Source organism: Struthio camelus, chromosome 34 (genome assembly GCF_040807025.1).
Source record: "Struthio camelus isolate bStrCam1 chromosome 34, bStrCam1.hap1, whole genome shotgun sequence".
Classification (NCBI taxonomy): Eukaryota; Metazoa; Chordata; class Aves; order Struthioniformes; family Struthionidae; genus Struthio; species Struthio camelus.
Genome location: NC_090975.1, coordinates 333,477 through 361,229, shown reverse-complemented (window position 1 = coordinate 361,229; position 27,753 = coordinate 333,477). Strand labels below are relative to the sequence as shown.

General features: G+C 53.6%; 1 protein-coding gene across 1 annotated transcript; it reads right to left on the bottom strand.

The window, feature by feature from the left end:
- Positions 1-18,010: 18,010 nt before the first annotated feature.
- Positions 18,011-21,006, bottom strand: LOC104138014 (natterin-3). Its single transcript, XM_009665413.2, has 3 exons — positions 20,882-21,006; positions 19,777-19,894; positions 18,011-19,385 (listed from the first exon to the last, which is right to left on the bottom strand). Exons 1-3 carry the CDS (start codon positions 20,894-20,896, stop codon positions 18,367-18,369), a joined length of 1,152 nt encoding a protein of 383 aa, XP_009663708.2. The 5' UTR covers positions 20,897-21,006; the 3' UTR covers positions 18,011-18,366.
- Positions 21,007-27,753: the final 6,747 nt, after the last annotated feature.

The following is a 27,753-nucleotide window of genomic DNA, read 5'->3' as shown; positions in this document are numbered from 1 at the left end:
CACAGCCCAGGACCAGAGGGCAAAGGGAGCACCACAAGGGCAGACCCACCAGCTGGGATCAGGGGAAAGCAGAGCCGAAAAGGGGTACTTGATCTGTCTGTGCTTTTCTGGAGCTGGAAATGGCTCAGATTGCCCTCTGTGAGCTGGCAGACTGCTGGGCTGGCAAATTCCCACCGTTGTCTAACCCAAAAATTCTTGCAAGGAGCTCTCCTCCTTGCTGCCTGGAGCAAGGAGCTCTCTCAGAGCAGCAAGGAGCCTCTGGAATTAGGGAGAGGGATGGGTGCCAGCACCCAGCTGGGGACCAATGCACCACAGAGTGCATTGGTGCACTCCGTGGTGCAAGAGCCAGCACCCAGCATTGGGACCAATGCACCTTGCAATGCAAGACCCAACACCTAGCACAGGGATCAATGCACTCTACGGTGTAACAACCAGCTCTCCGCACAGGGACCAATGCACCCTGCAGCACAAGAGCCTGCACCCAGGATACAGACCGGTGCACCCTGCAGTGCAGGAGCCAGCTCCCAGCACAGGGACCAATGCACACTGCTGCAGCCCCAGTGTGCCCCTTTGCTAGGCTGGGGCTGAGGACCTCACTCTGACCCCCCTCCCTCACTGGCCCTGGCCGACGATGTTGTTGGCAGGAGGGAGGGAGGTGGCATCCAGGAAGGGAAGAGGGAGGGTGGCCATGAAGCAGAGACTTTGCCTGCACCGTGGTCCCCCCATGCTCAGTGCAGCAGCAGGGAGGAAACTCAGCCAGGGCCTCGCGGTTCCCCCGCTCGCCTGGGGCTATTTTGAGCCAGCCCTGAGCCTCTGTCTCATCTCTCCAGGCCTCAGGTTTCACCATCTCTGGCCTCGCAGCCTCAGCTCTAGGTAGCATTTAGAAAACTCCCCCCCCACTGCTTTCTCACGCTCCTTAGCCTTTCAGCTGCAGCTTAAACAAGCAGGACATTTGTTAATGACTTTCGAGTCGGCATTGTATTTGCAGCTTCAATTGCCCATTTTCTCTTTGTGGTATTTTTGCCTCGTGTAGTTTTGCCTGTGCTTATGAATTGCATTTTTTTTCTACCCAGCTCTGGTCTATCCTCGGGAAACAGAGCTTGGCTCCTGGGACTTGGGGTGCAAAAATCCCTGGGCAAACTGTGCCAGACAAACAACCGCTCCACTTTACACCCCTTCAAAGTTCCTTTCTCATCCCCAAAGGCCAGGGCTGCTTTTAAAAGAGTGAATAATTCCACATGGCTGCTGAGCAAATTTTCAGATTAAAATGAGAAAGAAGGGCTGATGTGAGAAAACATCAAGCACAAAAAAAAAGTCCTTGAAAAAGTTCATTCAGTTTAAATTTATTATTATTATTACTACTATTACTATTATTATTATTGTAAGAGGATTTTAGTAGGCGTGTACAGCAGTCCCAGGTGGCAACCGTGGCATGGGATTCATATGGAATCTGTTGAAGGGGAAATTCTGCATAGGTCTGACCAAATTTAGTCCATCAGTTCATAGGATCATGGGACTAGGCTATGAGGGGCTTTGGGAATCTCTTCTCCAACCTCCTGCTCAAAGCAGCTTTGGTTAGAGCAGACTGCTTGGGGCTGTTTCCGGCTGAGTTTTGAACATCTCCAAGGATGGCAGTTCCCCACTGCTCCGGTCCCTGGTCAAGGGACCTGTTCTCTCATGGGGTAATTATCTTTTCATTCTATTTAATGGGTTTTTTTTTTCCTGACAGATAATGGGAATTTCAAAAATTTGCAAAAGGCAGCCTCTATATGGTTGGCCTTCTTTGCTACAAGGGCAACTGGTGTTATTCTCCAGGACCTTCAGATCTTTTTCTGCAAAGAAGTTCCTTTCCCTGTCTGCAGTCTCCATCCTGTGTATTTGCAGGGGGTTATTCCATCACAAGGGCAGGACTGGATATTTGCCCCAAATACCTTCCAGCGTCACTATGACATCCTGCTTCAGGACCGTGGTGCAAACCCTGTTCGATGTGGTGCACACAACAGGACACAGCCAACTGGTGCAGTGAGATGTGGCCTTGCAAGAGTCATTTCCCCACCGCAAACTCCATTGGCTGGGACCTCATGGTCACACACTCATAGTGGTTGTAGATGCTCTTTTTTTCACCCTTCATGGCACTCGCCTCCTGCCCGTTGTGGCAGAAGATGATACGGCTGATGTGGCCGCTGGTGTCCACCGTGCACTGGAGCTGCACAGTTTCACCCATCCGGGCTGCTGTGGGGCTCAGAAAGATGCTGGGGGCTGGGAGATGACCTGGGTATGGAGCAGAACAAGTGGAGGGTGAGCCGGAGACATCTACCCATGCAGCAGAGGACGGATGCCAGGGGTCTGGGAAGGAATACCCTGGACAGCAGCAAGGGATGTATTTGAAGGCAGGGCTAAGGGACTGGGAAGGGCTATGCTAGCATCTCTCCATGCCAAAGCAGGTCTTCAGACCCCACATCCTCATCAACCCCATTCTCCCTTTGCATGACCCCACGCCTAGGCTGGCAAAATGGCGATGGCCAGCAGGCAGACTCTCCTGGGGCTGAGCAGAACTGGCAGCTGGCCCTTGGAGCTGGAGACAGCAAAGAACAGGAGTTCAGTGCTGAGCGAGAGGCAGCCTGGTGCAAAATCTTGGCAGCTGAGCAATCTTCACTCTCTCTCCAAGAACCAGCTCTGGCCCTCCTGGCGTTGCAAGTGTGGAGTTCCACCTTGTCCTGCAAGGCCTCTTGCTCCATTTCACTTCTCACCTCACCCGTGTTCATCACCGGGGAAAGCTGGGGCAGCTCCAGCTCCCCTTGCCCACCTGGTGGGCAGCTCCAAGCCCCTGGTGGCATCCCCCTTCCACATTTGCCTCAGACCTTGGTGACCTACCATGCAGCAGTAGGTAGAGACACACTGTCACAGGGGAGAGGATGTAATCCATATTCAGGGGATGCCCAGGGCTTGTTTCGATGCTTGCTGCCTCCAGCCCCTCTCTGCACTGCTGTGCTCCTCATGAGCCTCCTCACTTCAGATATTTGTCACTCTTCCACCCCCCCCACCCATTTCCTGATCTCATCTTCCAGCCACAGGGGCTCTATTTTGGGCAGCCCTGTGAGAGCAAAACATGTGCCTCGGGCACCTGCAGCAATAGTAAACAGGCTCAGGCGAGCCCCTGAACGGCAGCTGAGTAAGCCGAGGAGGATACACAATGGGAACGCGGAAAGCTCACACACTCAGTCAAGGGCAGCGACAGGGATGCTCATGAGGCAGCGCGAAGCCACAACCCTGTGCTCACCACCATGCACAAGCTTGCAGATCTTGTTCTGCAAAGCCTGGCTTTTCCTGCAAAGCCCACCTTTCCCTGCAAAATCTACCGTTCCTTGCAAAAGCCACCTTTTCCTGCAAAATCACGTCTCACCACCCAAGAAAGCTGTCACCCAAGAGGTTTCACAGGGGGTTTCCCACCATGGCACTGCCACCGGCAGTCAGATAACCCAGCCCCAAGCAACTTTTGCAGTCATGATGCTGCCTTCATCCTTTACCTGCTGTGAGAAATCAGAGTGTTTCAGGTGCTGAATGTCCCACCTCCCCTGCCCCAACTTGTCACCTCCAGAAGGTACTGAAGATTTTAGCTGGAAGTGTGATTTTGGGGAGGACCAGGGCTGCAGTGACAGGCACAGGGGGATGCAGGAAGGGTGTCTGAGGACAGGGGGAAGAAGGATTTCATATTGTTCTGTGTGGCTCCTTGCACACTGCTATTTTGTCCTACCCTTTCCAGCAGCAAATTTAGGGGAGTAAAACCACATCCACCTTCTCAATGGAAGCTCATCAGACCATCTGAGCAGCTTTGTTCACTAAAGATGTTTATTCAAACACAAAATGTGACAACATAGTGTTAGAAACAAAGAAATCACCAAGGGGCTGGGTATGACAGTGTCATGCGTGCTGTGGCCAGGCAGACAGTTTTATTTCTTTCACTCCAGTGGCCTGTAGTGGCTTCTTGCAGAAAACTGCACAGTCCCTGCTGGGTGTCCCAGAAACATCTATCTTTCCCGTGCCCTTTCCAGGGGTTTTGCACAGAGCAAGAGCTGTTTCCATGGCACACAGCTGGTGCTTTGAACATCCTGGAGCCACTGCCCAGGGCTCTCCTCTGAAAGTAGAGCGACCATCCTGCCCAGAAGCAGTGACCCGCAAGTGAAATTTGCACCTAGGCTGCAATTGCTGCCTGATGCATCCAACACAAAGGGCCCAGGGAGTGCCTTGGATAGCCCATCTTCCCTGGCTTGCACCCAGGGTGATGTGGAGAAATCCCCGGGGGGTTGCTTTCCACTGCCCCGAACTCTCCTTCCCCAAAGACCCTCTGCTGTCCTTTGGTTGCGCCAGAGAATGCCCTCAGCAGATGTATCTCTCTCATCCCTCTTCCCTTCACACCCCACACTGTTTCAGGTTTCCATGGGTCTTCAGGGCTGTAGATGGGTCAGGGTCACTTTTGTCACATGAGCACTGCTGCTAACCCTTGCTGAGCTGCATGTTATAAATCATCCCACCTACAGAGACAGAGAGGTAACCCGTGAGCCCTGAAATTTTCTACAGGGCTCCCTTCATTCCAGAGTAGAAGAAGATGTGAACAGAGGTGGGTCTGGAGCGGAGGGAGTCTCTTCACAGCCCAGCAAGCCCTTGCCATGGAAATTTTCACCCCCCACCCAGCCCTGACCAACACTGTACCCGTGTCTCCCTGTCCCTGCACAGCTGCAATGCCTGCAGGAAGCTATGGTTTAGGGTTCGCCTTTCCGGGGACATTGCCATCCACGGTGGGAGGGGGTGGCCGTTGGGTGCCATTCTTCAGTAGGAAAGTTGCAACAGGGGCTGAAACGAGGAGCATCAGGACCATTGCAGAGCGGAGCATCCAGACCCAGAGCGGGATGACCGGCCTGGGGGGGTTGTCGATCCCGTGGGACCCTGGGGAGACAGTGGGGAAACATTTTTGCCAGGCTCTGAGAGACCATGCAAGCTCTAGGGCAGCTTTGCAGGAGAAACAAGAGGTTTTACCTACTCCCCTCCATCCTGTCTCCCACCACCAAGGGAAAACCAGAGTAAAAGGGCTCAGTGAAACGTCAAAACAAGAATCCATGCTGAACATTTTGATGATTACACAACCGACCAAAGGAAAATTCCTATCTCAAACTCTTCTGCCTCATCAATATCTCACTTTTATGGGAAACTGTTATTCATAACCCCAGTATTAACGTGATGCAACACTTCAGTTGCTTGGCTTTATAGTTTGTGTTCTCCTAACAGAAGAGAAGCTTGGAGATAATGACTCAGTCTAGACACAGGTCAATGGCTCTTTCTCGTAAATTGATGGAAAAGGGGAATCTGGGGCTGATAAAAGAGATTCTTCCACCCTGAGAGCAGGCAAAGACAACCTGCTCTCTACGCAGAAGAGAAACAGAAAGAAGCACTGATAGAAGAGTTAGGAGAGACCAGGGGTTTGAGGAATTTCAGCTGGAGAAAAAAGGGGAATTGCAAGAAAACCTTGCTGGGGTCGAAAATAATAAGTTGTGCTAGTGCTCGCAATACTGGTATAAAACTGACCTGGTGTGGAGAGGGGACCTGTTGGCTAAGGAAGCAACTGAGCGATGGACAGGGAAGTAGCACAGATGCATGATGGTACAGGCGACTGAGTGCGCACTTACCCTGGACGTGCAGGCGCTGGGCTGGGCTGAGCTGGGATCGCTTCACCCATCCTTTGGCATCCCTGGTTTCATACCTGCAGGAGTAATTCCCAGAGGTGTTCACTGAGGCAACTTGGTGAAAAGTGTAGACACTCTTCTCTGAGCCACGGCTGGCAAAAACAGCAGCCTCGTCCTTGCAGAAGACAACGCGAATGACGGCACTGTCAGAGAAGACAGTGCACTGGAGCAAGACAGCATCTCCTTCCTGGGCTTCTGGGGTATCGAGGAGCAAGGTTGGGGCCAGGAGAGTGCCTGGGGGCAGGAACAGTGTAGTCAGCGTGATGGGAGCTGCATGAGAGGAGGGGATGCCCTGGAAATGGCCGCAAATGCAATAGGAGGAAGGAAGTGTCCCTGGGAGCTGTGCTGAGCAGGGAAGTTCAACACGGCTCCCAGCTGCTGCACCCCATGGTGCAGCCCCTGCCTTCCCCCGTGCAGGACCAGGGCTGGGCGCTCTGGAAAAGGATCAGCACCCCAGGATAGACAGAAAGACAGAGAGACAGACTGACCTGGAGCTGTGCAGAGCTCCTTGCTGTGGACGCTCAGAGCTGGAAATGGCAAAAGGAAGGCGGTTAGCACTGAGCAGGGTGGCACAAACCCCTGAACCACATGCTCTCCCATGAGTTGCTCCTTGGGTGCATGCACTGTTGGTGCTCAGGCTCTGCACCCCCAACCTCCCCAGGGCCAGCAGGCTCAGAGACTCACCCAGGAGCAGGATGCCTAGTCGCAGGGTCACAGGAGTGATGGCCGGCATGGGCAAATGTCCTCTTCCAGCAAAGCCCCCACAGCTGCACCCCAATGCAAGGAGCCCTTTTCTGCTCCAAATGGTGCCTGCAGAAGGGATCTGCTTCCTTTCTTCCTTTCCCTCCCTTCCTCTGCACAAGAGGGCTGTCAGGAGTCTGGGTGCGGGTGCAACATGGAGCAGCTCTGAAGTGATGCTGCTGCAGGAGCTGGGGCAGCCTTTGCTCCCTCATGGAAGCCCAACCCTTTTCTAACCCCTTTCTGTCCTCCCCCCCCCACCCCCACTATGGTTATGTCTGCTCCTTTTTCTGCCCTACACATCAGCTGGCCACAGCACTTCTATTTTGAGATCACAGAATCACACAGAATCACAGAATGGTTGAGGTTGGAAGGGACCTCTGGAGATCATCTAGTCCAACCTCCCTGCTCAAGCAGGGGCCTCTAGAGCATGTTGCACAGGATTGTGTCCAGGTGGCTTTGGAATATCTCCAGCGAAGGAGACTCCACAACCTCTCTGGGCAACCCGTGCCAGGGCTGTCACCTTCACAGTCAAGAAGTTTGTCCTCAGGTTCAGATGGAACTTCCTGGGTCTCACTTTCTGCCCATTGCCTCTCGTCCTACCACTGGGCACCATAGAGAAGAGATTGGCCCCGTTCTCTTGATACCTTCCCTTCAGACACGTACACACATTGATCAGATTCCCCCCTCTGTATTCTCTTCTCCAACCTGCACAGGCCCAGCTCTCTCAGCCTTTCTTCATAGGAGAGATGCTCCAGTCCCCTCATCATCTTTGTAGCCCTCCGCTGGACTCACTCCAGGAGTGCCATGTCTCTCTTGTACTGGGGAGCCCAGAAGTAGACACAGTACTTCCAGTGAACACCAGGGCTGAGTAGAGGGGGAGGATCACCTCCCTTGACCTGCTGGCAACACTCTTCCTAATGCACCCCAGGAGACCATTAGCCTTCTTGGCCGCAAGGGCGCATTGCTGGTTCATGGCCAACTAGTCCAGCAGGACTCCCAGGTCCTTCTCGGCAGAGCTACTTTCCAGCACGTCAACCCCCCAGCCTGTGCTGGTGCATGGAGTTATTCCTCCCCAGGTGCAGGACCCTGCACTTGCCTTTGCTGAATTTCATGAGGTTCCTCTCTGCTCATCTCTCCAGCCTGTCCAGGTCCCTCTGAATGGTAGCACAGCCCTCTGGTGTGTCAGCCACTCCCCCCAGTTTAGTCTCATCAGCACACTTGCTGAGGGTGCACTCTGTCCCTTCATCCAGCATCAGTGTCCAAGATCCAAGACACCCAATGCTCTCAGCAGGAACTCAACTCTTTGAGGGGGCAGGGAAATCATGACCTGCATTTAGGGCTATGAGTGAACCCCACTTGCTTTCTTTGCTTTGGGATGGAAAACCCTTTGCTAGCCCCAGGCCCCTCCACTTCTGTCCATCTGAAGATGGGCAGCTCCTTCCTACTAGGCCATACCTGCACTGCCTCTGATCCTTCATCTGGCTGCCTCAGTGGCTCATGGCAATGATCCAGCCAGCTTTCGCCTTCAAACTTAGGGCTTCACGCATCACACATGAGACTGGATCCTTTCTCCAGATCTCCATGTAGAAAAACCCGATTCATTCATGGATCTCTGGGAACACATGCATTCAGCTCTGGGGTCCAGAGTGCAAAAGCAAGAGACAGGGATATGACCTTACACATCTCTCTCCTCCAACGCAGGGCCCTGCTCTTGCACAGTCCCAAGAAAGGTTTGCCTGAGATGGCAAAATGCCCTAAGGTACTTGCCTTCAGCTCTGACCTTCTGTCCTGTCCCCGTTCTGCAGCCCTGGGACTAGACCAGTCAGATCTGCATCCTGGTCTTTTCCAGTGTCTCAGAGGACACTGCTCCCTCCCCACCCACACTAGTCACTGCTCATTGCTTCCTGAATCGCTCGTGCCCCAACCACAGCATCACTATTTTGGGCCGGAGGTTGAAGTCAGACGAATGTCTCTGGTGCAAAAGGTGGCTGTCAGCGCTGGAGCAGGAAGCTTAGACTAATTCACCCCAGGAAATGCAGTGGTGACAGAGCTCTTGGGACTGCAGCTGCGGCCAGGCAACCTCAGGGGTTTCAGACCTTGCAAGGTGTTTGTGGCATTCACGTTGGGCACAAATCTCCCTAGCTGCCCAGCAGAACTAGGTCCTATGCTCCCATGCATGCAGTGGTAGTTCCCATAAGTCACATGTTTGCACTTTAGCATAGTAAGGCCTTTGCCCGGATTCTGAAACCTTGCAGAAAAGCAGCTCCTCTCCTGGCTACTGCCTTGAGCCATCATTGCTCTACATCAAGCAGTCTGTGCATAGGTCCTGCAAGGGAGCATTGTGCCCCAGCTCATGCCAAGTGGTTTTCTTCCAGGAAAGGGGCACAGAAGCTCTCTAGGTCGCTTTTACGGGAGACACTGACAGCCACCCACAGGTGCTCCCTGGTCTCCTTGTGCCAGGTCAGCAGGTGTTGAAATGACAGTTTCCCATAACTATCCCATTTTGTGAGCGTACAAGGGACACTGCTTGAGCAACCCATATCACAGAATCACAGAATCACAGAATCACAGAATCGTTTAGGTTGGAAGGGACCTCTGGAGATCATCTCGTCCAACCTCCCTGCTCAAGCAGGGTCACCTAGAGCATATTGCCCAGGATCACATCCAGACGGGTTTTGAATATCTCCAGCGAAGGAGACTCCACCACCCCTCTGGGCAACCTGTTCCAATGCTCTGTCACCCTCACAGTCAAGAAGTGTTTTCTCAGGTTCAGATGGAACTTCCTGTGGTTCAGTTTCTGCCCATTGCCTCTTGTCCTGTTGCTGGGCACCACGGAGAAGAGGCTGGCCTCATCCTCTTGATACTCCCCCTTCAGATACTTGTACACGTTGATGAGATCCCCTCTCAATCTTCTCTTCTCCAGGCTGAACAGGCCCAGCTCTTGCAGTCTTTCTTCATAGGAGAGATGCTCCAGCCCTCTAATCATCTTGGTAGCCCTCCGCTGGACTCTCTCCAGGAGTGCCATGTCTCTCTTGTACTGGGGAGCCCAGAACTGGACACAGTACTCCAGGTGAGGCCTCCCCAGGGCTGAGGAGAGGGGCAGGATCACCTCCCTCCACCTGCTGGCAACACTCTGCCTAATGCACCCTAGGATCCCATTGGCCTTCTTGGCCACCAGGGCACACTGCTGGCTCATGTTTAACTTGTTGTCCACCAGCACTCCCAGGTCCTTCTCGGCAGAGCTACTTTCCAATAGGTCAACCCCCAGCCTGTACTGGTGCATGGGATTATTCCTGCCTAGGTGCAGGACCTTGCACTTGCCTTTGTTGAACTTCAGGAGGTTCCTCTCCGCCCACCTCTCCAGCCTGTCCAGGTCCCTCTGAATGGCAGCACAGTCTTCTGGTGTGTCAGCCACTCCCCCCAGTTTAGTATCATCAGCAAACTTGCTGAGGGTGCACTCTGTGCCTTCCTCCAGGTCTTTGATGAATATATTGAACAAGATTGGGCCCAGGACTGACCCCTGGGGGACACCACTAGCCACAGGCCTCCAACTTGACTCTGCGCCATTCACCACAACCCTCTGAGCTCGGCCATCCAGCCAGTTCTCAAGCCACCTCACTGTCCACTCATCTAGCCCACACTTCCTGAGCTTACCTAGGAGGATGTGATGGGAGACAGTGTCAAAAGCCTTGCTGAAGTCCAGAAAGACAACATCCACTGCTCTGCCCTCATCTACCCAGCCAGTCATTCTGTCATAGAAGGCTATCAGATTGGTCAAGCATGATTTCCCTTTGGTGAATCCATGCTGACTACTCCTGATCACCTTCTCGTCCTCCAGATGCTTAGTGATGACCTCCAGGATGAGCTGTTCCATCACCTTTCCCGGGATGGAGGTGAGGCTGACAGGCCTGTAGTTTCCTGGCTCCTCCTTCTTGCCCTTTTTGAAGACTGGCGTGACATTGGCTTTCTTCCAGTCCTCAGGCACCTCTCCTGATCTCCAGGACCTTTCAAAGATGATGGAGAGAGGCCTAGCGATAACATCCGCCAGCTCCCTCAGCACTCGTGGGTGCATCCCATCGGGGCCCATGGATTTGTGGATGTCAAGTTTGGACAAAAGATCTCTAACCCGATCCTCCTCAACCAAGGGAGAGTCTTCCTTTCTCCAGCCTTCCTCTCTTGTCTCCAAGGTCTGGAATTCGTCAGGACTGGCCTTAGCAGTGAAGACAGAAGCAAAGAAGGCATTCAATAACTCTGCCTTCTCTGTATCCTTTGTCACCAGGGCACCCGCCCCTTTCAGCAGCGGGCCCACGTTTTCCCTAGTCTTCCTTTTGCTATTGATGTATTTGAAGAAGGCCTTCTTGTTGTCCTTGACATCCCTTGCCAGATTTAATTCCAACTGGGCCTTAGCCTTCCTTGTCGCATCCCTGCACGCTCTGACAAGGTCCCTGTATTCCTCCCTATCTTTGCATCTCCCTATCTTTGCATCTTTGCATCTCCATATCTTTGCATCTCTCCTCTCCCATAGGCTCTACTCTGCAAACAGGAGGGAGCATTTAATTTGTCCCTTGCCGGGGACAGGAGCTGTTTCTCTGCTGCAATACTGCATAGCAGTTCTTCATGAGAGTCCCCATTTCTTTACTGTACAAAGGGATCCTCCCTCCTGGAGGCTTCTGCATTCATATAGACAAAGAAACAGAAGCAAGAGAAGCCCCTAAAAACTCCACTCAGTGGGTGGGAAGCTGGGCAGTGAAGGGGATGCAGGCAGTCACATGGCATCCTCCAAGGCCACAGTGCACGCCGTCTTGGGCATCACCTCCACCTCTGCTGTGTGGGTGTGGACGATGTCCCTGCTGGTGCTGGCTCCCTCGATCCAAGTGACATTGATGCAGGTGGAAACCTCCCACCCCATCCTGTTGAAGGCCAGGATGCCGGCGTGCATAATGCCCCACACATGGGCTAAAAGCACCTGGTCAGCCTTCCAGTCATGCTGTGTCTTGGCTGCCACTTCAAAGGAGACAGCTTTCTTCACCATTCCTCATGGTGGCCATCATGAGGCTCACGTCTTCCTGACTTCCTGATATGCTGGGCATGGAGATGCTTCTGTCTACAGGGCCTGCAGGGGAAGCAGCGTTGTGCCCCAGCTCATGCCAGGTGGTTTTCTTCCAGGCTATTTTGCCCCATGACCATGCAGAGGGCTCTGTACAGGGACCTTCCACTCCCTCTGCACAGCCTGAATCCATGAAGAGGGGAAGCTGTATGGTCTCCGGGCCATCTCATGCTCCAAAATAATGCTCACAGTCTTATACTAGTCTAACTCAAATGACTTGCCCACATTATCTCACATCGAGGACTCTACCTCCTCTTGTGGTGAGAGTCAGGTTGGCATGGTAGATCTGCAGTGCTCATCAGGGCTCTTTTTCAGTGCTCAGCCTGTGCCCTTTTTGCAAGGCTCTCTCTGTGCTCTTGCTGGTAGGCCCAAGAGGCTCACCCCATGCTTCATCTCTGTTTGCCTCTTCTCAAGGGATTAGCGGTGGGCTCAAAGCTCCAGACATACAAGCAGACCAGCAGGACGGCTTCATGGCGCTGGCAGGGGGCACCATCAGGGTTCAGGGCTTTTGCAGCTCTGTGTCCTTTGCTCTCTGATGACCACCCTTTTGTGGTCATTTGCTGCTGGAGACACTTCCAGCAGAAGCTAAGCCTCTCCTCTACCTCTCTTGCCTCTAGCACCTGCCTGCTGATTACCATGCAGCATCACATGTGCAACCCAGCCCTGCTCGGGCTCAGCCAGGCTCTATCCTCTCCTCTTTCGCCTTCCTCACCACTTCCCGTTTCCTGCCTCACTCCTGCCCCGGCCACAGTGGCGTTGTTTTGGCCAACAGGTTGCGAACAGGGGCATGCACTGCTGAGAAACCCTTCAGGAAATCTGTGGCTGAAAGAGGACCCTGGCACAAGTTCTTTTGCTGGTTTGTCTTGGTGACCTGTTAATAAAGACGCATATGGGGCAGCCACCTCTGTTCAGCAGAATTTATTGCACTACACACTCAAAGCTGTGGTCCCATGGCTGCATCACTGCAAGTTGCATGGAGGTGACTTGCTGACAGCACACTGGAGGACACAGGCAATCCATATTTCTTCTGTAAATGGACTTCAGAAAGACCCTAGCAGCCAGCAGGGTGAGCAGCAGAGAGCTGAGAGATGTGGGGGTCATTCCAAAACTGGGAGGGAGGCCAGAAGGAGAAAAGCAGAAAAGGCACAACTCTGAGCTGATTGATTCCTCAATCAGCAAAGCATCATGCAGACAAGAAAGCGTTCAGGTCGCAACAGCCTAAAGGCATGAACCCTCTTTTGAGCTTCTTTTGTTTGAGCTCCTCAGGAGCAGGAGCCTGCCAGAGACTTTGCCAGCACACACAGCATGAAGGGAGTAGGAAGAGAGGAAAAGCAGCTGGAGATCTTTGCAGGCCCCTACGAAGGAGCAGCAGGAGGTTTCCAGGCAGAAAACATCTCCTTCAGGGCATGCTCTGGTGCAGTCGCCTTGCAGGGCAGTATCTGAGCTCTAAGCAAAGCACCTGAAAGGACAAGCTGGCAGGCTCGGAAGCCTTTGGGGCTTCTCAGCATTTGAAGGATAAACAAAACTGCAGCAGTAGCAGTGGTGCACACTCCCACTTAAGACCCTACATCAAATATGATGTAAAGGTGAAGAACGGCTCCCTTCCTGCACAAAACCTGTGCAGAGACCCAAGATGCACAGCAGTTTAGAAGCAGAGGCAGCTCGGCTTGCTCAGTGTTGTGAGTCAGATGCCACCAGGCTGGACTGAGCTTTCAGTCTTGCACAGCAACAGGCCACAGTCCTTCCTCGCCTTGCTGTTTTCCCGTGCTGCAGCATGGTCCTGGCAAGCTAGTATGGTCACTCCCTCAGTGGCATGATGTTGGCATACACTGTGGTGCCTTCTCTCCGGGGCTGTAATGGCTAAAACCACCAAAAGGCTCAAAGCGGCACTGCCCTGCTCCCCGCAGCACACGTGCATGGGTGCTTGTGGGGACAAACCCTATGTGGGGTCATGGACCCCCAAGATGGGAAGGACAGAGACTTTGCTCTCCATGCTATGGGCCTTGCCAGGAGATTTTCTAAGCGACCGTCAGATCTCCTCCACTCTCCTTGGCCCTTCTGGCAGCATTATTGGCAATACAGTAATTGCACCTCCGGCTACATGTCAGGGCAGCAGCACAGACCCAGCCTGGGAGCACCCTTCTCTTTCGGTCAGTGTCATCCAAGACTCACCTGGGGATGTCCCCTTGCAATCACTGAGGCATCTGTGGAGAGAAACAGTCCTCAGCATCAAGAGGGCTCCAGGGAGAAACCACCTCATCAGCCCCTCTCCTCAGGCCACAGGGATCAAACTGTCCCACCAAGTTCCCCCTTGTACAAGGGGACCTGCACCCAACCAGACAGCCCTGCCATGAAGAGGGCATGATGCAAAAGCAAGCTCCAGTGCAAAAGCAAGCCTCGGTGCAAACCCTCTGACGAATCATTTTTGGATGCTTATTTCTCAGCTAAGCATCTCTCCTTGCAACATGCATGTGTAGAACGGCTTCACCAGCCAGGTCCCTCAAGAGCACCCCCGTTTGCCTTTCCCCATAGCACCACGTGACTCCCAGCCCTCTTCCCCTTTGCCTGTTGATCCCCAAATCATCACCTCCCCCATTTCCCCTGTGCCCCAGGGCTCTTACAGTGCAGAGCATCTTCAGAAGGGTCCCCAGCTCTGCTCTGACCCTGCTTCCTGCAAGAAACAACAGAAAGCACTGGGAATGCACTCACCCCAGCCTGCCCTCTGCATCCAGAGGCAGAAACAGGTGGTTTATCCCCCTCCTAAACACCTCCAAAACTCTCCCCACCTCCACATTCAGCCCTGAGAAGCCTTGTCTGGGATAGATTTATGCCCCTGGAGTCTGTGCATCCCCTCCGTCACCCCCAACACCTCCATGAATGGACCTACCTCTCAGTCCTGAGGGTGGACACTGTTAGGAAAAAAAGAAAAGAAAAGAAAAAGGAGAAAAGTGGTGTCTTCATTAGAGAAGTAGCTATAGCCTGGAGAGGCAGAAGAAGCAAATGTGGGATGGGGAGAGGGGGCAGAGGCCAGCTCTGTTCGGTGAAGACACAACCAGCCTTTGGAGCGCATGCTGGTTGACAACGCGTGCAGTTCCTCCTTGCGTGATGCTCAGCACAAGTGTGTGGGTGCAGGGGGCCAGGGACGGAGTGAGGACCTCTGCCCCCATTCCAAAGAGAAACCCCAAAGCACTGTGTCACCTTTTCTCCCCAGGAGAACACCAAGCACAGCCAGAACCAGAAGACAGGGGACTGCAATGCCCAGGGGCAGTGCCAGCTGAAGGCCTGAAAAAGAGATGATTGGCAAGTCAAATTCTCCAAAGCCAGCCCTCTTTTCCTCCACAAAAGGTGGGGTAAATATCAGGAAGGAGCAGTGCCTCAGGCCTTTCTTGTGCACGCAGTCCCATCGCCCATGCTCAGAGCAAACACAGGTACTTGGGACAGGTATGGAGGGAGCTGTAGCAAAGAGCAGGGAGGTCTGGCAGTAGCATGAGCCAGTCTGTAGCAGGTAATTGGGGTAGATATGGAAATCTCCAATCCCATCGGGCAGTGTCTGGCGCAGAGCCCCAGGACAGCCACGCAATGCTTGGGGTGCAAAGAGAAAGAGATGCTCAGGATGAGCCAAAGCCCCGCTGTGGGGTGTGAGCTCTGCTGCCAGGAACCGTGCATGCCCGCATCACCACATCCTGATACCCGAACTCTGCAATGCCACAGTGCATGGAAATAAATGAAATACAAATCACGCACCTCGGGAAGGCTGGTCGTTCCCTCAGGAGTCAACACCTAGGTGGAAAACATGACAGATCCAATGTGGGACTGGGGCTCTGCTCTCCCTCCCAGGACTAAGAGCCAGGAATGCTCTCCTCAGCCCCAGGGAACCCCACACAGGGGTTTGGGGCTGCGATGCATGAGGAGACCCATGGAGGAGACTGCAGAGCCTGGTATGGACAGGTTTGGGCTCAGCACAAGGCACTGGCCTGTGGGGTGGATGGGGAGTGGGTATAGAGCCCCCAAACCCCATGTGAGTTGCTCTTGTTCCTCCACCCACCCCCAAATCACTCCCAGTATCTTTTTTTAACTTCTTTCTTTTGTATCAAGTTGTGTATTCACTCAACTTCCTCTCAGTTTACCCCACCAGCCCCCTTTACCTTCCATGCGCAGCTGCACAGCGCGACTGAGCTGTGACTTCATCATTCGGTCCTGCTCACCCCGGCTCTCATACTTGCAGGAGTAATTCATGGAGCTGCTGTCGGACACCCACTGAACATAGTCATAGATGAGCTGGCCATCCAAGCCCCTTTGGGATGCCAGCGCCTGCCCATCGCGGCAGAAGACGACACGGACCACCGGCACCTTGGAGTTGACGACGCACTGGAGCAGCACTGAGTCCCCTGGCCGGGCAGCCGGGGGGCTCAGGAATATTTGGGGGGCAGGAAGAGCACCTGGGAGGGGGAGCAGGGAGAGGGGTGGACCCATCTGTCCTGGCTGCCAGAGTAGGCAGGTTGTGGGAGGATGGTGCCACCTCCCTGCTGTCCCCGCAGCACAGTGGGAACACCAGGGGACAGATCTCCCTCTGCATGGGGGCTTTCTCCCATTGCTCCCTTCACTGCACAAGGGGAGATAGGGGGATTTGTAGGCACAGGACCTTGTAGCCATGCAGTAGGAAGACCCCAATGCAAAGGTGCTGCTGCTGTGACATGGCCATGGCTGCACTCATGGGGCTGGGGAGGGACTCAGTGCCCTGAGCCTTGCATGTTTCACACCAGAGCCATAAAGCACCCGAGCATGTGGGGAAAGGCCAGGGCTGGACATCCCAGGGGGGCCCAGGGAGAGCCAGGGCAGAAGGAAGCAGGGGCACTGACCTGGCGCCGTGCAGAGCTCCTGACAGGCGGCATGCAGAGCTGCAAGTCACAAGAAGGAGTTCAGAGCCATCTAGAGCCATCCCCCTGGACATGGACAGCAGCGTCCCTGCTCCCTTCTGGGGTCTTGGAGAGCCAGGCCAAGCACTCACCAAGCAGCATGATGCCCAGTGCTGGCCTCATGGTGGGTGCTCCGCTCCAGGCACCAAATTCTGCTCCCAGCAGTATCGCTGCCATTGGCCTGGGAAGATGCACGCCGGGCAACGGGCACAGCACGCTCTGATTGTCAGCCCCACTCCCCTTGGTGGACTCATCTGTCTTGTGCATCTCCGGGCCACAGCGTTGCTATTTCAGGTGGGAGCCTGAGCTCAGAGGCACGTCACAAGCGTGAGTGGAAAGCGCTGGCGGGTGCTAGTGTGCAGGGAGGGGAAATGAGAGCAGCCTCCCACATCAAACAGGGTCTTCCCTGGGGCCAAAGCCTTGTAACCTGAGCCAGGCATGCACAAAGGCCTGCAGCGTGTTTCTGCAAGCCCAGAGGTGCTTCCCAACAAAAGACAATTTGGCCCTTGGCTCTCCCAGACAGTCTTCCGACTCCCACACAGCACATCTTCATGCTTTAATGTGTAAAAGCCCCAGAAACCTCTCCACAGGCTCCCCACCTAACAGCAAGCTTGGAGGAAGATGCCTGTGCTGTCTAGGAGCGCTGTGCACAGGTTGGCAGCCTCCAGGCAGAAGCTGCCCCATCCCATGGAGGATGCGTGGTGCAGTGCAGCTTCATGCCAACATTGTGGGGAAATGAGGCAATCAAAAGACTCTTGAACCTCTACAGGCCTTTAAAGCCTTAGGGAGCACAAAGGAGGGCAGCGTGCCCTTAGTCTGCCTTGCACACTTGAGCCCGGCAAATACCTCCAAGGCCAGGCTAGGATGCTCTCAGTGAGGGCAGACCTCTGGGGCTGCAGGAGAGGCATGGTGAGGGGGGACACTTTAAAGCTTGCTGCAGAGAGCATAGCATGAAACACTAGGCAATACAAGGGGAAGACAAAGACACAAACTTTCATGTTGATCAGAGGGAGCTTTTCACAGCGAACTGTGCTAAATTGCTCAGTCCTGCGAGACCTGAAGTCACAGCGAGGTTCTCTACCCAGGGACCTGGGAGGTTTGCCATTCATTTCCGATTTGGTCTTGGCAATCCAGCCAGTAATTTCTCTGGGCCTTCAGCCATGCAAGGCATCTTCGCCGCTCCTTCTCTCTGGTTTAAGGCATGCATTTTTACTTGAAGCTTTTTCACTCTATTGTCCCTCTATTTACATCTGACCACAAAGGGACAAGGTGTAACATAGATGTAGATGGGGCATTGCATACAGGGCCCTCATGGCTGACTCCTTACTAAGACAAATAATGATCTGGCCATCGCTATCAAACAGAAAGGGCTTGGTGGACACCAAACCTCCCAGGCAGCCTGTGAAGGGTACTGCAAAAGATGAATTCAAGAGAAAAAAAAAAAAAAAGGAAGAGAAAACCAATGCATGTGGAGTACAAATCATTACAGGATTCTTTCAGTCAGGCAGTGTGGATGAAAGAGCTGATTTTATTCGTTTTGATTTGCAAACATTTTTCACAATGCACAAGGGGAAGAAGTGAAAATGCATCATGGGAACCATTTCTGGAAATTATGTGCATCCAGCCTCAGGTGCCGACAGGTCTTGAAGCAGGATACCATGCCATTTTGGAGACAGACACATGGCAAAGGTTATTGCAGAGAGAGACAAAAGCAAAGCATGCACCAAACCCCTCCTCTTGCAAGATCCTGGCTATTGGGCTGCCAGGAGCATGGTCATGACCACGTGCAATGCTGCAAGAGATGCTTTTCTTTCCTCTGCATGCACTGACAGTGGGCCCCCACCTTCCCTGGCATCCGCGCACACTATGCCTGGCACAGTGGGGCGTTGGGGATGGGCCAACACTGCTTCATGTCAACCCTCACATCCGTGACCTCCTGGCTCTCACTGAGCCCCATCACATTTGTGTGGTGCAGCTCGCCATCACCAAAGTCACGGGTCAGCTGGGCAATGAAGGGGACACAGGCGGTCATGCGGCGCCCCTCCAAGGCCACAGTGCACGCCGTCTTGGGCATCACCTCCACCTCTGCTGTGCGGGTGTGGATGGTGTACCTGCTGGTGCTGGCTCCCCCGATCCAAGTGACATTGATGCAGGTGGAAACCTCCCACCCCGTCCCATTGAATGCCAGGACACCAGCACGCAATATGCCCCGCACATCAGCTAAAAGCACCTGGTCAGCCTTCCAGTCATGCTCCGTCTCAGCTGCCCCCTCAAGGGTGACAGTTTTCTTCACCCTTTGGCAACCATCATTCCTCACAGTGGCTGTCGTTAGAGTTATGTCTTCCTGACTTTCTACTGCTCTGCTCATGTTGTAGCGGACGTCAGAGATGGTTACGTCTGCAGAGCCTTTCTTCACAGTCAGGACCTGGTACCACTTGTACCACACCTCCTCACTGTCAATGACAACGAAGAAAGCTCTGTGTATCTTCGGGATTTTCCCCAAGCCATACTGGTTCCTGCCAACAAAGACGTCCACCTTGGGGCAGCCCTCCACGGCATTTTCAGGAACGGCACCGAAGGAAGCATCCACCCACTCCAGTGCTTCAAAGTTACCTTCATTTACCAGCACCTTAAATGTGGAGACTTTCCGCTCACGTCCTCCGTACGGGAAAAAGCAGAATTCACCCCGGCTGGGGACATACACTCCAGTGTTGCACTCGCTCTGCGGCGTCGAGCAGATATACTCCAACCTTTTGGTGTAATCATTCCAGTTGGACACAGCATAGGCAGGCAGTTTTCCTTCAAAATCCACCCACTTTAGATATGTAGAAGGCTGCTTTTCACGTTTTCTCCGGGCGGCATGGCTGCCAGTTTGGCTCAAGCCTGCGGGCACAAGAAAGGTGGAGTTTTGTAAGCATAAGAAGACCCGACCGTGGTTTCCTTGCCCTCCCTCCAGATGCAAAACTGCTGCAACAGCCTTGCTGAGCATGAAGCATTTTGCATGATGGGCAGCTGCACAGAAACCCTTGTCTGGAGAGCTGCTGGCCAATATCCAGAGCTCACTTTGCACCAGCACAGATTGCAACACAAAAATTGAGACCTCTGACAACTCTTCTCTCTTTTGCGGGGATTATGCCAAGACAGGCATTTCTGCTAAAATCAGAAAAACAGGTAGGAAGAGGAGACTTCTTCCTTTCCTTAAATCACCTTATGCTGTGTCTTTAATACACTGAAGAGAAACTCTTCAGAGAGCAAGAATGAAACTAAAACTTACCTGGGAGAGAGAAAGGCTTCCTTCCCATCATTTTCATCAGGGCTAGGGGGCCATCATCAGCTCTGTTGGCCCAGACTCCTCCCTGGCTGAGGAAGAGGAGGGCAGCACCAAGCCAAAGCTGTATGTGAAACCAAAGAATATTATCCAGGTCTGAGCCTTGCTCTATCTCTGATGGAAATACTGACTTGGAAAAAGGAAGAAGCCTTTCCCCATCGGCAGATTCACACAAGGTATGAGTATCTCCCATTGCTCCAATTTTCAATTATTTTGCAAAACCTGATGCTTTAGCCAGGACGGCAGTCTAGGAGACATGATAACTGAGAAGGGAGGAGGTTCAGTCCATGAACTACACTGAAGGAACAGCGGAATATAAAAATGAACTATTTCCTCAGAAACACAAGCTTCTATGCATAGAGAGCATAGAGATCCTTGTCTGTTTAGTTCACATGCAAATTTCTGGGAGAGTTCCCAGAAAAGAAAAAAAAGAAAGAGTTTTAGGGATGGTCTCCCTCTGAACTCCATTTCTCCATTTCTCAACCTAATGGCAATCCCCTTTCCAGTACAGCCGCGTCTGTACGCAGACACAGCATCTTCCTCTGAACACCAGGGTGAAAACACTCCTGGTCATATTTACACATATGTCTAATTTTTAACTGGTCTGGGGGAGGCTACAATGAGAGAAAGGCCAAGATGAGAAATGAAAATGAGTGCAATATGGCAGTACAGGAAGTTCTATTATCTGAGGTATTAATAAGCTCATTTTTTAAGCGTTTAAATTATTTTTGGTGCTTCCCTACCCTTGGATTAGCTGATATGAAAATGAAAAAGCATGTGAAACCATATTAGAAAAAAGTCATTTTGGGGGGAGAGATTTTAGCTCTTCTGACAATCAAGACGACTAGGGTAAAACCAGGAAAAAAGCCTAAGACCAACCAAACTGTTGAAAGGGACTTGCGACACACTCTTTGATCATTTTTTCCTCTCCCAAGGTGCTTAAAATCCCACCCCAAAACAGCCCTGGGTGGTTCAGACCCAGGAATCGCAGCACAGAGGTGTTGCCAGCTTGCACCCCGCCGTTGCCCAGCCGTTCTGGCATCCCCTGTACCTTGAGGGTCTGCATCCCACTGTCCCGTTTCCCACACTAGTGCAGCACAGGAGATCTCTGACTGCTCCGATTTGTGCTGGTCGCAAAGAGCTGCGTCCTCCTCCCAGCTCTGTAAATTGCACACTGGGACGCTGCTGCCAAGTGAGCAGCCTCCGTGCAGGAGTCAAGGTCAGGGAGCGCATGGCCAGGAGAGGGGGATAAACGTGCCCCCACGACTCAAACCAGGCTAACTCTTTCTTCCTGTGGGATAAGAGCTCGGACACCATTGCATATCTGTTACTTCAGGTGGTGAACGCTCAGCTCCATATTTTGGGGCTAAAAGCAACCAATTCCGGTTCTGATGGATGCTTTGTAGGCCAGGTGCACACCTAATGCACAGCCGTGGGTCCAAAGGAGTGTTTGCACATGTTTATCTGCTCCAGGAAGAGACTTGAGGCTCCCTAATCTGCCTCTGCTCACCACTTTTCACTCTCATGAGAGCTATAGCCCCTTTTTTTGGCTTTTCAGGTCCTTTCTGGCTCACTTCCAGACCTAAACTGTCCTTTCTGTCTCAGCACCCTGCGATTGTGCTTACAGAGGGATGAGTAATCCTGAGCTTGCACCGGGAAAGAACAAAAGGCTAAACTCTGAATGGGAAGAAGAGGGCAAACAAACAAAAAAGCGATTGTCTAGTATCAAAGCTGAAAAAGATTCACACTCGGTAGGTGAGGATGCCACAACAGCCAAGATGCCACGGCAATACTCGCAAGCATGTCAAGACAGTGCCACACACTCCTCCATCCACAATCCAGCTCTCCTGATGTCCTCTACTTTCCTCCTCAGTCCTTATCCACTTCCCTGAGTTTTTATAGTGTCTGAGCCAAAAAGAAACCCCAGTAAGAAGCAAGACTTTTAGGTTTCCTGCATGGACTTTCAGCGTAGATGCAACAGCTTCTGTCTTTGCTCTGCTCTCCAGTGAGTTCAAGGGATATTGCAGCTTGAGATTATTTTTCCTGCTCCAGAAAATCCAATTGGATCTCCAGTCCCTCCACTACAGGGTCAAGCCAAGTACTCCTTCCCTACAGGAGCACCTGTGCAGGTGAGAGACAGTCAAGACACAGCTTTGGGACAAACTATCTCTATTTCCAAACAATTGCAGAAGTCCACAGGAGGTGTACAATAATTTTCTTTCAAACACATTAATAAAATAAAGCCTCCCATGGGACTGTGACACTTTGATGAAAGAGAAATGCCTCATTGCTAAGGTAACTTTTAAATTTTAAACTTAATTTACTCCATGTTTTCTTGCATGCTTGGTAAAAAAAAAGAGCACGTGAGCATACTGCATATTGCATTTAATTTTCACACTGCTATCCACACCAGTCTAGGTCCCTATTTCTACTATTTTGTTTAAAGCAGGCCTGAACTTCCCTCTAGTGGCAGTGTTTCCTCCTGCCATATGTGCTCTGGGTGCAGAATAATTTACCCTGGGCTCACGAAATTCCCAAGTAATAGCTCTATTTCAGGTGCATTCACACACCCCCAGCAACTCCTTGAAATTTTTGCTCCTCCCTGCGTGTGGCAGAAGCCAAAGGGTTTGAAGGAATAGTAAAACCGGCAATGCACGCCTGAGGGCTTCAGACACATCAAGTGTCTCCAGCCCAGTCCGAGGAGAGCAAAGGGCCAAAGCCAAGGCACAGGGAGGAAAAGGAGGAAAGGGAAGGTGGAAAGCCCCTGAAATGAAACCCTGCAGAGGAGGAGAGGAAATGGAAGTGTGGCTCCCCGTCCAGCTCTGCCTGCCCTATCCGGCTCGCAGAGGACGTCTTGGGCTGAGATTTTGCATGGAGCCAAGTGGGGTGGGCTAGAATTTTCCTCTGGGAGAAAGATCCAGGGTAGATGCCCTCAAAATGAAGGGCAAGGGACGTCACAAGGCCACCCGGGGGTTTCCAAAAGTGTGGGAACAGGAAGTCACAGCATGCACAAATATGCGCATGTGGGTGTGTGGCTCTGCACAACCTCCATGGGGAGGAGGACAGCTGGTGTCTACTGGCTCTGGGACGAACCTAGGCATCCAAGCTCGGCCCCTCAGCACACCTCTCGCCTTGGCTGGACACCAGCATCCCTGGTGAGATCAGTCTCTTCCCAGTTTGCTATTTGAAGGGGAAGGGAGGATCCCTGGGGGTGCCTCTGGGAGTGTGGAGGGGCAGTGGAGGTTCCTGGGGGGAACCTGAGTGGTATCTAGTGGTTCTTGAGGAGCCATTTCTAAGCATATGGAGGACAAGAAAGTGATCAGGAGTAGTCAGCACGGATTCACCAAAGGGAAATCATGCCTGACCAATCTGATAGCCTTCTCGGATGGAATGACTGGATGGGGAGATGAGGGCAGAGCAGTGGCTGTTGTCTCCCTGGACTTCAGCAAGGCTTTGGACACTGTCTCCCATCCCATCCTCCTAGGTAAGCTCAGGAAGTGTGGGCTAGATGAGTGGACAGTGAGGTGGATTGAGAACTGGCTGGATGGCCGAGCTCCGAGGGTTGTGGTGAATGGCGCAGAGTCAAGTTGGAGGCCTGTGGCTAGTGGTGTCCCCCAGGGGGCAGTCCTGGGCCCAGTCTTGTTCAATGTATTCATCAAAGACCTGGAGGAAGGCACAGAGTGCACCCTCAGCAAGTTTGCTGATGAGACTAAACTGGGAGGAGTGGCTGACACACCAGAAGACTGCGCTGCCATTCAGAGGGACCTGGACAGGCTGGAGAGGTGGGTGGAGAGGAACCTCCTGAAGTTCAACAAAGGCAAGTGCAAGGTCCTGCACCTAGGCAGGAATAATCCCATGCACCAGGACAGGCTGGGGGTTGACCTGTTGGAAAGTAGCTCTGCAGAGAAGGACCTGGGAGTGCTGGTGGACAACAAGTTAAGCATGAGCCAGCAGTGTGCCCTTGTGGCCAAGAAGGCCAATGGTGCATTAGGCAGAGTGTTGCCAGCAGGTGGAGGGAGGTGATCCTGCCCCTCTCCTCAGCCCTGGGGAGGCCTCCCCTGGAGTACTGTGTCCAGTTCTGGGCTCCCCAGTACAAGAGAGGCCTGGCAGTAGTGGAGAGAGTCCAGCAGAGAGCTACAAAGATGGTGAGGGGACTGGAGCACCTCTCCTAGGAAGAAAGACTGCAAGAGCTGGGCCTGTTCAGCCTGGAGAAGAGAAGACTAAGAGGAGAGCTCATCAATCAAGTATCTGAACAAGTACAAGTATCTGAAGGGAGGGCATGAAGAGGATGAAGCCAGTCTGAAACTGAAACTGAAACACAAGAAACTGAAACTGAAACTGAAACTGAAACACAAGAAGTTCCACCTGAACAGGAGGAAAAGCTTCTTTCCTGTGAGGGTGACATAGCATTGGAACAGGTTGCCCACAGAGGTAGTGGAGTCTCCTAGGCTGCAGATACTCAAAACCCATCTGGATGTGATCCTGGGCAATATGCTCTAGGTGACCCTGCTTGAGCAGGGAGGTTGGACTAGATGATCTCCAGAGATCCAATCGAAACTCAACCATTCTGTGATTCTGTGATCTGGTGATCACTGGGCCTCACTGAAGGTGTCTGAGCTTCATCTCGTGGTCCTTGGAGTTCCCTGCGGTATTTGGGAGCAGTTGGGGCTTCCCTGGGAGTGGACCGAGGTGCCTAGAGGCAGGATTTGGTGTCGTTGGGGCTGTGTGTGTCCCCTTGGAGTTGTGGGGGGGCACCGTGGAGGGTATTTGGGGAATCCCTGGCAGCTGTGCAGAGGCTGGTGGCTCCGTGGGGGGAATCGTGTGGGTATTTGGGAGGCAGAGTGGGTTTCTCCGGTGCTTTGGGGTGTCCGGGAGTGGGGTCCTGGGGACACTGGGGGTCCAGTTGTGTTGAAGCCTCCCAGGAAGGAAGGAAAAGGAAGGAAGGGAGAGAGGGGGAAGGAATAGGAAAGAAGGAAGGGAGAGGAGAAGGCAGGGAGAAAAAGTTAAGAAAGGGAAAAGGAAGAAGGGAAGAAAGGCAAAGAAAAGAAGAATGAAAGAAAAGGAAGGAAAAGGTCAGACTAGGAAAAGAAGAGGAGGCAAAGGAGGAGAAGGGCAGTGCTCGTATCTGTGTAGATGTGCCCTGTGTATTTGCAGGTTCCTTTGCTGTTTGGAGATTGAGAAGACCATCTTAGCTGTGGGCTCTTGCGGCTGTTTCTGAACTCTTGCAGCACTTTTGTTGCCAGACAAGCTGTCAGCAGAGTCGGTGGTTAAGAGCAGAGCCAAGGAGCCTTGAGGCACAAGGGGAGCCCAGGGAGAGTGTGCCAAAAAAGGAGAGGTTTTGGTGATGATGGCTGATTGGTTGAGAAGCTCCTGGCAGGAGTCAGAAAGGTCCTAAAAGGCCTGTTGGGGGTTGGCCTGCAGGGGGGTGTTGGTGTGGCTGGTGGTGGTTAATGGTGCCATGTACGCTGTGCTAGGGTGCTGCAGGAAGCGGAGGCTCAGGCCCAGGCCAAAAGCCCAGAGAATGTCTTTGTCTTAGGGAAAGACATGGGGAAGGGAAGGGAAGGGAAGGGAAGGGAAGGAGAGGAAAGAGAAGAGCCTGGAAAGAAAAGGGAGTGGGAAGGAAAGGAGAGGAGAGGAGAAGGAAGGGAAAAGGAAGGAAGGAAGGGAAAGAAGGAAGGAGAAGGAAAGGAAGGAAAATGGTAAGAGAGCAAAAATAAGAGCGGACTACGAAGGAGAAGAAAGGAGAAGGAGAAGGGAAAAGAAAAGGGAAAAAAGAAAGGAGAGGAAGAAAGGAGGGGAGGAGGGGGATTTCAGGCAGAGCTGCCCTGGACGTCTCCAAACGGAGCCCGAGGCTGAGAGAGGTCGCGAGCCGCCCTTGGGGGAATTCCCCTCTGTCCCACCTGGCCCGGAAGACGTTGGCCCTGGGGAACACTCGTGGGCATGCTGGCTTGGGATCGCTGCAGAGGGGGGATGTTGTTTTGAAAATGATGTGCTGAAACCGACCGGGGGACTTTTGCAGTGGGATTCCTCTGACCTGCCTTCCCCCAAGCGTCAGCATTTTAACATGGGACCCCCCCTGCTCCCCAGACAGCTGGGTTGCCCAAGATCGATGAGGATAAGCAGGCCCCCCGATGCCTAGGGTCAGTAGGGACCTCCAACACTGGGACCAAAAGCCTGGCTTCCCCAAGGCCTGCAAGGAGGAGCATGTATCCCCTGAAGCCTAGGCTCACTAGGGACCTTGAGGACCCCCCACCCCCAACGCCTGGGTTCCACACGGCCTGTGAGGATGAGCAGGCCCCCCCCCAATGCCTGGGGTTACTAGGGGCCTTGAGGACCGCCCCCAAAAAGCCTGGCTTCCCCAAGGCCTGCAAGGAGGAGCATGTATCCCCTGAAGCCTAGGCTCACTAGGGACCTTGAGGAGCCCCGCGCCCCGGAGGCCTGGGGTTGCCCAAGGTCCGCGAGGATGAGCAGGCCCCCTTGATGCCTAGGGTCAGTCGGGATCTTGAGGACCGCCCCCAAAAAGCCTGGCTTCCCCAAAGCCCGTGAGGATTAGCACGCATCCCCTAAAGCCTAGGCTCACTAGGGACCTTGAGGACACCCCGTTGGATGTCTGGGTTGCCCAAGGCCTGTGAGGATGAGCAGGCCCCCCCCAAATGCCTGGGGTTACTAGGGGCCTTGAGGACCACCCCCAAAAAGCCTGGCTTCCCCAAGGCCTGCAAGGAGGAGCAGGCAACCTTGATGACCAGGGTCACTAGGGACCTCCAGGACCCTCCTGGACACCTGGGTTACCCAAGGTCCGTGAGGAGGGGCAGGCCTCCCCAATGTCTGGGATCAATAGGGACCTTGAGGACCCCCCTGGACGCCTGCATTCCCTGTTGCCGCAGAGAGCCCAGGGCATCTGCACAGGGAGGAGGCCGGCTGGTGTCTGCTGGCCCCGGGAGGAATGCAGGCGTCCAAGCTCGGCCCCTCAGCACATCTGTGGCCTTGGGTGGAGAGCAGCATCCCTGGTGGGATCAGTGTCTCTTCCCAGTTGTGGTGGTGGATGGGGAAGTGGAGGCTGCCTGGGGGATGCCCTGGGAGTGTGGAGGAGGAGCAGTGGTGTTGTCTGGCCCCGAACGCCACCGACCCCTTCAGCCCGACCCTGCTGCCCCGAGGCCTCTCGCTGCCCCTCCGCACTCGCCGGGTGCCGACAGCATGGGAAGAGCAGAGGTACAATGGACGAGGGGGCGTTTCAGCCAGAGCAGCTGATCTTGTGCTCTCCCTTCTGCCGGGAGAGCTCCCGAGATGGGACGCTCGGGGGCTGCAGGAGGCTGCTGGAGAAACATGCCGGGCAGATTGTCGCACAAGCAGGATGAAGGGCCATCAGCAAGGGTCCCGCTGCCTAAAGAGGGAATCCAAAAGCATGGGGATGGGAAGCCCCACCACGCACGAGTGTGGGCACCTGGGCGTGCAGAGCTGTCTGGATGTGTGCACAAAGTGGGTGCTCCGTCCCCGTCTCCTGAGCTGCCCTTTAATTCCCCTCCAAAGCACCCACGCTGCAAATTGCCCGCCCCACAGCCCCTCCAACAAAGTGTCACAGTATGTGGAAACACGGTTTAATGGGAGTGAAGAAGCTGCAGAGCGTAGGAGCGCGGCGGGTGATCAGCGGTAGCTGTCCCTCTTTTCCAGGAGGCGAGGTGTCTCCTGAGGGCTGCAGAGTTTGACGGGAAGGGGCTGAGCGTGAGCAGAGAATCAGAGGAATCGTGCCGGCCGTGCTCAGGCCGGTCCTGATGATGCCACCTCGCAGCTTCCCATCTCCTCCGGCGTGCCCAGCACCTCCCGTGGGGACGGCAGCGGTGGGCGACTCAGGCGCCAGACTGCCAAGCCTGCTGCCGCTGCCGTCCCGCAGCCGGAGCCCCGGTGGTCGCTTGGGTACCCGGAGCC

What these genes read in the sequence shown, in the direction of transcription:
- LOC104138014 (XM_009665413.2), bottom strand. An exon ending in GAAGCCTTTCTCTCTCCCAG is followed by an intron (nt 19,386 to 19,776) that starts GTAAGTTTTAGT and finishes TTGTGCCCGCAG; the next exon opens with GCTTGAGCCAAACTGGCAGC.